Consider the following 10,792-nt stretch of genomic DNA (forward strand, 5'->3'; position numbering starts at 1 on the left):
TCTCTTACTAAGCAAATTTAATTTAAAAAAAGATAATGTCCTGCCTATTTTTAAACACGAACCAATCCATAGTTGAATCCGGATTCATTCTGAATTTATTATCCATGTATCACTTCCCGTTTTCATTTCATTTGAAAATCGAAAGTAAACGAACGTGATGATCTATTCTTGATTGATTTACTACCTCTTTACAGTCATTAGAATCATTCCAATAAATTCTTGTTTCCAACTTTATAGAAATGAATTCCAAATATCGATTTAAACGGTTTTTTTAAGGATAATGATTATGCAGTGAAATATTCGTTACAAGTTCATTTGTGCTGTGTCCCTAGCCTGTGATTCCTGATTTAAATAAAAAAAATGAATTCATTTTTTGTTGGTCAGGAATGTCCACTGAAACAAACTGAAGTGAAAGTTGAGAACTAGATTTCCGGATCCTATATCATAATCTTTATACTTAAGTGCCACATCAGTCAAATCATGCAATAACTGCCTAGCATGCATAAGTCCTTCAAAGTCTGACAAAGATGTATAGCTAGTAGTATACATCCTTGGTCCCTTGCTATTACCCAAAATAAGGTTGGTTTTCATCTTGCGCAAAAGTGACAAAAGCCCTCAAAATCCTAGCTTATACCCTGCTTAGGGTTACATATGGCCTATCTTTACTACCTTAAATTGTTGCATACATGGAATTTCTGGACAGCTTCTGACATTTACTTTAAAGAAATAACTTATGACAGGCAATGTCATGAACAAATTTTTCTAGTTAACTTTTATAGTGTTATAGAAGCAACAGTTGTATGGTAGTTTTACATACTAATACATGTATTCATATGACAATTTTACGATTTTGAACAAAGAATAGAGAGAAGGTAATCCATTATTACTGTAACAATATTGGTCAGAAGCAGACAAAGTTCACATCAATGAAAGATTTAATGATTTCTTAAAGATAGTTTTACAACTGAAATTGAATAAAAGGAATTAATGGGGATGTTTTGCCATTTATATCGTCTCAAGATCAGCACAGTTTTAGAAATCTTTTAACAGAAGATGCAGGTTACAAGCTTCTCAAATGTAAATTGTGATGTCTTTCATTTTTGTAAAAAATCCAGTTTTACCCTAGCTCTTGTTTGCTTCTCTCCACTATAGTTAAAAAGGATCTGTTGGTTATTTCAATGTATCTAATGACACTGTTGTCACATATACATTCCACCCTTGTCCTTTCATTAAACTGCATATTTACACATTTCTGAGTTACTTCAGAAATTATTGCATGCATTTGTTATTGCAAATTTTGAAGAATGAATAAAAACGCAAGATTAATTATTGTGATTTCAGGAAAATCTGTATACAGTTGTATGTATCAGATATCAGAATGCAAGTTTTTATTGTTGCGATACTCATTCAGTCCCATTATTCGCATTAATAAAAACCTCACAATAATTTCTGAATTTACAGTAACCAAACGTACTTACCATTGATTTCTGGCTGAAAAAAAAGATCATTTGAATCATCATTTTGTTAATTGCACATTGTCTAATGTTGCATGTTCTTAAAGATTTAAATACATAATAATGAAAATAAAAATATAACTAAGAAATATATTGTGCAGATGAAAAGAAGGCTTTCATTTCTTTTTCTCAATTTTATAGTACATCTGTTAAACTCACATTTGATCTTTCAGGACAAGGTTCTAAAAAAAATGATCTTTTATTCTCCTGTGTATTATATCAACTAAGTGAACAAAAATATGTGTATAATTGAAATGAAAACCCTAGCCTGATATACAGAACTGAGGTCATTTGGTCCCTATTGGGTAGTTGTCTCATGCACAATCTAACTACATTTCCTTATTTTATATAAAGTTGCTGTCATATATGCCATTTGGTCTCTGGTGGAGAGATGTTTCATTGGTAGTCATAACACTTCTCCTTGTCATATATAAAGTTGCTTACATCCATGTCATTTGGTCTCTGGTTGATAGTTGTCTCATTGGCAATCATACCACATCTCATTAACTTTATAATAAATACCTTTACAGCAAAACATTTTTGAGTCCTCATGTGGAGTGTTCCTTTCTGGTATCTTGTATCCTCATGTATAACACTGATAATCTTTGTCATAATAATGTCATATCTAGGATCTTCTAGTAACTAAAAAAATAAATTGTTAATTGTTGTTCTTTATTCATTCAAATTAATGAGTGTTCTGAGTTTTTTTCAGGGAAACAAAGCTGTTTACAGAAGGAAAACAGCATAAAAGCATACAACAGTAATGAATGCAGCGATTGTCAAATTTTTTACATACTGCAATTTCAAAAACTTACAAATATTTAATGTGTATATTCCATAAAAATAGATAAAACAACACCAATAGTATGTTATTAAAGTATGCTGGAAATATAAAACATGAAAACTCATTTCGTTTTATAGACATGGAATTCAGGTTCTCCAATAATTAGCCTTAGTCACAACTGCCTATTACTGGTATATTTAACATATATTTAACAAATCCAATATATATAATAATGTCCAAAAAATTTTGAAATTTGCTTTCTTAAACATGTTAAATTGTACATCTTTCAAAGTTTGCCTTGTCAACCATTTTTTTACAAGGACATTTTCCATGGACTGCAATGACTTCATGCATAATCAAAACAAATATTTTTTTGGGAGAGTTAAAAGGTACCTTATAGTAAGTTTTCAGCAGTGGATTTTCAAAATCTTTCAAAGCTTCTCTAAGTGGTTCAATTAGTTCTAAGGTATGTTTGAGGTAAATGACATTAGCTATGTTATTCTCTGCTGTCTTCATAGAGTCTTGCTTTGGAATTTGTACAAATAGTGACAAGAGATGATCAATGTCCAGAAAACGTCCAACAATAGTCTGTAAATTGTAGAAATATTCTTCTTTTGATGTCAGTTCTGCCACTACTTCCTGTCTCATACATATTGTTTCTAAATCTGAAAATTAATCATATTATCAAGTTAGTTTCTTTGAATCTTGAAGAGAGTGGCCCATATTTAAGTTTTTTTTTCTTTAGATCTGCTCGTTTAAAAAAAATGCTACGAAATGCATTTTAACTGCAAAATTAGGAATAATAATCACCTGAGCTTATATCAAGAAATTATCTATCAGTGAAACCCCTAAAAAATCTTACTCTCAAGACAAACAATTCTTTTTAACTTCAATCATTTTTTTTAAACATCAGTGCTGTTTTTAATTATATTTTATTAATTTTTAATAGACACCAAACAGCTTTTTCACTTCCTTTCGGAAACAAAATTGTTTCAAGAAATTTATAATCAAACAATTCAAGACATTTTAAAAAAAACATGCTTCACCCACATAAAATGAATGGTCAGTGCCTTCATGTACTACCTGTTTAAACTTGATGTCTAGTGTACTTGAGAATTTTCTGATCATCATTGTGTTATAAAGTATGTATCAGTTGCCAATCATTGTGTATTGTAAAACATGTAACTTCTTCATATAAATCTAGTCATGGCATTTCTCATAATTGCAGAAATCTATGACAAATTTTATCTATGATTTCAGCAGATCAAACACGAAGCATTAAATTTCATCAAAATTTATATAGGATTTGCAAATAGATATATTGATGGACAGACAAAATAAACCTAGTTTATGTTTTTTTATATACACCATCCACATTATAGTATAATTATATAGTTTTATAAGGAAAACAAGTAGTTATACTATATTTGTATGATCTAACCCGATGGTGGTTGTAGTATATTAGCTCTCAGTAGTCTATTCCCTCCAGCAGTCTTTGTATGGTTCAGTACTCCATACAGTGTGTGTTCACTTTTAGGATCTCTTGCATTCTGTAACAGTTCCAGATTTTTTACAGTTGTGGCATCTGAAACAAATATGTATTGGTTAAAATATGAAAGTGTAAAGAGCTGTACCATAAATTAGATTGACAAATCCAAACAGGAATTTACATGACCACCGAATTATAAAAATTAAAGAGCTGATAGCTCTGAGATGGAAGAAGATGCATAAAAGGTAACTTTAATTACCATGAAAGCAGCCCACACCAACCCAGCCTGCTCTGTCCAATTTTTACTTTAACTAGAGTATGCTTGCTCGGTTTGGAACCCTCATACTGCTAAACAATGCAATAAACTTGAGATGGTTCAGCGTCGGGCTGCTAGGTATGCCTGTAATCGTTATCATAACACCAATAGTGTTACAGACATGCTCAATACTCTAAACCGGCCTACCTTACAACAACGGAGACTTAAAACTAGACTCATAATGTTCTGTAAATTGTTCACCATATTGTCGCAGTACCATCAGAATTACTTATACCAACAGACAATAGAACCCGACAAATTCATCCACAAACTTACAGACACCTGCTTACATCTAAAGACTGTTACAAATATTCATTTTTTCCTTTTACAATTAGACAATGGAATTTACTACCTCAAAATGCAGTACTTTCCCCATCACTAAATATTTTTAGAGAACAGTTGACACCTACTGTTCTGTACAATATAGAACAGTAAACCTTAGTAGTTATGTAAATAGTTTTAACCACATGTCATGTTAGTATTTTTTTTTTGCACATTTCTTTTGTAAATATTTATTTATAATTATCCTACGCGTGCGCAGCAGTTAGTTATCATAAAAAAGCTGATAGATAACTGGATATCATAAGAAGAAGAAGGAGACATATTTTTTTTCTTCCAAAAATAATATTCTTAAATAATACTCATGTCTCAACCAAAACTGACTATACTAAACATAAAAATCTACAAATACTGTTGATTCAAATTACATTTTTCTATGATTCCATACATTCGTCTCAGCTGGTCAACTTGATGCAAGCAATTATAGCAGTAATTGATTAGGTTTCACTTGAAATTTTTTCTGTCAACGGTAGATATAAAAAAAGAAGATGTGGTATGTTTGCCAATGAGACAACCCTTCACAAGAGACCAAATGACACAGAAATTAACAACTATAGGTCACCGTACGGCCTTCAACAATGAGCAAAGCCTATACAGCATAGTCAGCTATAAAAAGGCATATCCTTCCTACAAAATAACTGGCCACCATGATTTAAGTCAAGTGTGCTTAAAGTAGGGTTTAACACCAACATCAATCAGTTAATCATGAATTGTTATAGTTGTTCACAGTTACTTGGTTTTTTTTTCATTATAAACATATATTGAAAAATGCTAAATATATCCAATGTAGATTTGTCTCAGGTCTTTTGAGCACTTGTTAACATTTCAAACCTGTTCATTTTCTGTATGTGCTTGACCCAAATCGGGAACCACTAATTTGCAGCTGTTAATCATATTTGTTATTCCTCTAAAATTTTTACACAAAAGTATGAGGGTAAGAATGCCCTTTTCCGTCAGGCGTCAAACGGTCATTTTCTGAAATGTTTCATGAAAATAATACAGTTGACAGCAACAAATTACTGGTTCCGTACTCGGGGGTCGTAATGGGGTTACCTTCATGACGAATAACGGTAAAATATGGACTGTTTATTTGTTAAATCCCGTTTTTGATCACTTAAAACGTTGAAACGTAAGGCAATAAAGGTAATCATTGGGGACATTCCGACAATGACTGACATGAAAACTACATACTTTCGATATGGATTCCGTCAACTGACATTTATGATAAGTTCGTACATTGATATTTCTGTGAACTGACGGTGCATCGTTTGCAGTGTAAAACACCAGCAGATTTATATATCGCATTAACATACTGAAATTTTCTAACTTTCGTTTTAAAAAACGCATGTTTCTAAAACCGGAATATGACTTGATTGCCTTAAAGATCTGAACACAGACAGAACAATTAAATCCGTGTATTTTTGTCAAGCATCATTGAGTTGAAGTCGTATTCTCCATGAAGATACTCAAAATAACATTTGTTAAATTAATGAAAAATCTGTTTATAATTATTTTGAAACTTTCGGATGCACAGTTAAGGTGCACATGTGAAGATACGTAACCAACGTGGTTTGGATTAACCCGAATAATCCAGTTGTTTTATTCCGATTACTCCAACGAGAAACAGCAGTGGATGGAGGATGCTGAATCTTTTAAAACTTTATCACCCCACCACGATATGTAAATATCTGTGTAAATATCTGCTAAGTGTTAAACCTATATCCCAAGTTGGAGTGTGCTGGTATATAACGGAGGAAATACCTTTACAGAACATTCGAGTTAGTTTCGGAATATAATTAAATTAACGCATGCGTACTACCAAATCTACTTTAAAAACATCCGGTTACAGGTAAATAAATAACGCATGTAAGATGAGATGAAATCTAATTATTAACATAAATAACTAGAGGCTCTCAAGAGCCTGTGTCGCTCACCTGATTCTACTTTGGTTTTGGAAATCATGTAAAAATAGATTAAAATCATAACAGATACCCTAATAATGAGTGAGGCCAAATTTGGTTTAATATTGGTCCTGTATTTTAATAAAAAATCCTGGTGGCCATCTTGAACAGTAAATCAGCAACAAAGTAGCAACACTTCATCAGCACCTCATAAGAAACATTTATGCCATGTTTTGGTTTCATTCCATTCAGTGCACCTCTAGAAGAAGCATTTGTATGTATTTCCCATAGGGTCTTGTGTTAAAGGAAGTCCCCCCATTGGCGGCCATCATGGATGAAGGATCAGCTTCAAAGTAACAAAACTTAGTCAGCACCTCATAAGGAACATTCATGCCATGTTTGGTTTCAATCCATTCAGTATGTGGTTCTCTAAAAGAAGACATTTGTATGTATTGTCCATAGGGTCCTTTGTTAAACATTGTCCCCATCTGGCGGCCATAGTGGATGAAGGATCAGCTTCAAATTAACATCACTTGGTCAGCACCTCAAAAGGAACATGCATGCCATGTTTGGTTTCATTCCATTCAATGGTTCTCTAAAAGAAAACATTTGTATGTATTTCTCATAGGGTCCTATGTTAAACTAAGTCCTCCACTGGCGGCCATCTTAGATTATGGATCGGCTTCAAAGTAACAACACTCGGTCAGCATCTCATAAGGAACATTCATGCCATGTTTGGTTTCATTCCATTCAGTGGTTCTCTAAAAGAAGACATTTGTATGTATTTCTCATAGGGTCCCATGTTAAACTAAGTCCCCTGCTGGCGGCCATCTAGTTATGGATCGGCTTCAAAGTAACAACACTCGATCAGCACCTCATAAGAAACATTCATGCCATGTTTGGTTTCATTCCATTTAGTGGTTCTCTAAAAGAAGACATTTGTATGTATTTCCCATAGGGTCCTATGTTAAACTAAGTCCCCCGCTGGTGGCCATCTTGGATTATGGATTGGCTTCATAGTAACAATACTTGGTCAACACCTCATAAGGAACATTCATGCCATGTTTGGTTTCATTCCATTTAGTGGTTCTCTAAAAGAAGACATTTGTATGTATTTCCCATAGGGTCCTATGTTAAACTAAGTCCCCCGCTGACGGCCATCTTGGATGATGGATCAGCTTCAAAGTAACAACACTTGGGAAGCACCTCATAAGGAACATTCATGCCATGTTTGGTTTCATTCCATTCAGTGGTTCTCTAAAAGAAGACATTTTATGTATTTCCCGTAGGGTCCTATGTTAAACTAAGTCCCCCGCTGGCGGCCATCTTGAATGATGGATCAGCTTCAAAGTAACAACACTTGGTCAACACCTCATAAGGAACATTCATGTCATGTTTGGTTTAATTCCATTCAGTGGTTCTCTAAAAGAAGACATTTGCATGTATTTCCCATAGGGTCCTATGTTAAATTAAGTCCCCTGCTGGCGGCCATCTTGGATTATGGATCGGCTTCATAGTAACAACACTTGGTCAGCACCTCATAAGAACATTCATGCCATGTTTGGTTTCATTTCATTCAGTGGTTCTCTAAAAGAAGACATTTGTATGTATTTCCCATAGGGTCCCATGTTAAACTAAGTCCCCTGCTGGCGGCCATCTTGGATTATGGATCGGCTTCAAAGTAACAACACTCGGTCAGCATCTCATAAGGAACATTCATGCCATGTTTGGTTTCATTCCATTCAGTGGTTCTCTAAAAGAAGACATTTGTATGTATTTCTCATAGGGTCCCATGTTAAACTAAGTCCCCTGCTGGCGGCCATCTAGTTATGGATCGGCTTCAAAGTAACAACACTCGATCAGCACCTCATAAGAAACATTCATGCCATGTTTGGTTTCATTCCATTTAGTGGTTCTCTAAAAGAAGACATTTGTATGTATTTCCCATAGGGTCCTATGTTAAACTAAGTCCCCCGCTGGTGGCCATCTTGGATTATGGATTGGCTTCATAGTAACAACACTTGGTCAACACCTCATAAGGAACATTCATGCCATGTTTGGTTTCATTCCATTCAGTGGTTCTCTAAAAGAAGACATTTGTATGTATTTCCCATAGGGTCCTATGTTAAACTAAGTCCCCCGCTGACGGCCATCTTGGATGATGGATCGGCTTCAAAGTAACAACACTTGGGAAGCACCTCATAAGGAACATTTATGCCATGTTTGGTTTCATTCCATTCAGTGGTTCTCTAAAAGAAGACATTTTATGTATTTCCCATAGGGTCCTATGTTAAACTTAGTCCCCCGCTGGCGGCCATCTTTAGATGATGGATCGGCTTCAAAGTAACAACACTTGATCAGCACCTCATAGGGAACATTCATGCCATGTTTGGTTTCATTCACTTCAGTGGTTCTCTAAAAGAAGACATTTGTATGTATTTCCCATAGGGTCCTATGTTAAACTAAGTCCCCCGCTGGTGGCCATCTTGGATTATGGATTGGCTTCATAGTAACAATACTTGGTCAACACCTCATAAGGAACATTCATGCCATGTTTGGTTTCATTCCATTTAGTGGTTCTCTAAAAGAAGACATTTGTATGTATTTCCCATAGGGTCCTATGTTAAACTAAGTCCCCCGCTGACGGCCATCTTGGATGATGGATCAGCTTCAAAGTAACAACACTTGGGAAGCACCTCATAAGGAACATTCATGCCATGTTTGGTTTCATTCCATTCAGTGGTTCTCTAAAAGAAGACATTTTATGTTTTTCCCGTAGGGTCCTATGTTAAACTAAGTCCCCCGCTGGCGGCCATCTTGAATGATGGATCAGCTTCAAAGTAACAACACTTGGTCAACACCTCATAAGGAACATTCATGTCATGTTTGGTTTAATTCCATTCAGTGGTTCTCTAAAAGAAGACATTTGCATGTATTTCCCATAGGGTCCTATGTTAAATTAAGTCCCCTGCTGGCGGCCATCTTGGATTATGGATCGGCTTCATAGTAACAACACTTGGTCAGCACCTCATAAGAACATTCATGCCATGTTTGGTTTCATTTCATTCAGTGGTTCTCTAAAAGAAGACATTTGTATGTATTTCCCATAGGGTCCCATGTTAAACTAAGTCCCCTGCTGGCGGCCATCTTGGATTATGGATCGGCTTCAAAGTAACAACACTCGGTCAGCATCTCATAAGGAACATTCATGCCATGTTTGGTTTCATTCCATTCAGTGGTTCTCTAAAAGAAGACATTTGTATGTATTTCTCATAGGGTCCCATGTTAAACTAAGTCCCCTGCTGGCGGCCATCTAGTTATGGATCGGCTTCAAAGTAACAACACTCGATCAGCACCTCATAAGAAACATTCATGCCATGTTTGGTTTCATTCCATTTAGTGGTTCTCTAAAAGAAGACATTTGTATGTATTTCCCATAGGGTCCTATGTTAAACTAAGTCCCCCGCTGGTGGCCATCTTGGATTATGGATTGGCTTCATAGTAACAACACTTGGTCAACACCTCATAAGGAACATTCATGCCATGTTTGGTTTCATTCCATTCAGTGGTTCTCTAAAAGAAGACATTTGTATGTATTTCCCATAGGGTCCTATGTTAAACTAAGTCCCCCGCTGACGGCCATCTTGGATGATGGATCGGCTTCAAAGTAACAACACTTGGGAAGCACCTCATAAGGAACATTTATGCCATGTTTGGTTTCATTCCATTCAGTGGTTCTCTAAAAGAAGACATTTTATGTATTTCCCATAGGGTCCTATGTTAAACTTAGTCCCCCGCTGGCGGCCATCTTTAGATGATGGATCGGCTTCAAAGTAACAACACTTGATCAGCACCTCATAGGGAACATTCATGCCATGTTTGGTTTCATTCACTTCAGTGGTTCTCTAAAAGAAGACATTTGTATGTATTTCCCATAGGGTCCTATGTTAAACTAAGTCCCCCTCGCTGGCGGCCATCTTGGATGATGGATCGGCTTCAAAGTAACAACACTTGGTCAGCACCTCATAAGGAACATTCATGCCATGTTTGGTTCCATTCCATTCAGTGGTTCTCTAGAAGAAGTTCAAAATGTAAAAAGTTAATGACGACGACGGACAACGGACGCCAAGTGATGAGAAAAGCTCACTTGGCCCTTCGGGCCAGGTGAGCTAAAAAGGTAGATATCAAAACATTTAAACATGAGAAATTATAATACTAACGATAGTGATTATTTTTTCAGGCCTAGCTGTACTTTTGTTTTATAAAATAATGCAGATGCTCTTTTACAAACTTGAAACCAACCATGTGTAAACATCGGTGTCAAGATATAGCACGGAAGTTATGAAATTGTAAAGCACAGAAAGGGATACGGCAACACTCCTGGTGACGGTTCAATGATTTTACAGCCGGCAGTATAGGATTTCAGAAGACTTCAGTCTTCTTCCACCA

At 35.4% G+C, this 10,792-nt stretch overlaps 1 protein-coding gene across 1 annotated transcript in view; it reads right to left on the reverse strand.

Annotated features, from left to right (window-relative positions):
* The window catches only part of LOC127710476 (mutS protein homolog 4-like), a 52,834-nt gene that overhangs the window by 23,648 nt on the left and 18,394 nt on the right, over window positions 1-10,792 (reverse strand). Inside the window, exons 9-12 of the mRNA XM_052216352.1 lie at window positions 3,740-3,883; window positions 2,692-2,963; window positions 2,037-2,156; window positions 1,479-1,491 (exon numbers count right to left, since the gene is read on the reverse strand). Of these exons, the coding sequence (XP_052072312.1) occupies window positions 1,479-1,491; window positions 2,037-2,156; window positions 2,692-2,963; window positions 3,740-3,883 (549 nt within the window). The remainder of the gene's footprint in view (window positions 1-1,478; window positions 1,492-2,036; window positions 2,157-2,691; window positions 2,964-3,739; window positions 3,884-10,792) is intronic.

This window comes from Mytilus californianus, unplaced genomic scaffold (genome assembly GCF_021869535.1).
Source record: "Mytilus californianus isolate M0D057914Y unplaced genomic scaffold, xbMytCali1.0.p SCAF_8, whole genome shotgun sequence".
Taxonomy (NCBI): Eukaryota; Metazoa; Mollusca; class Bivalvia; order Mytilida; family Mytilidae; genus Mytilus; species Mytilus californianus.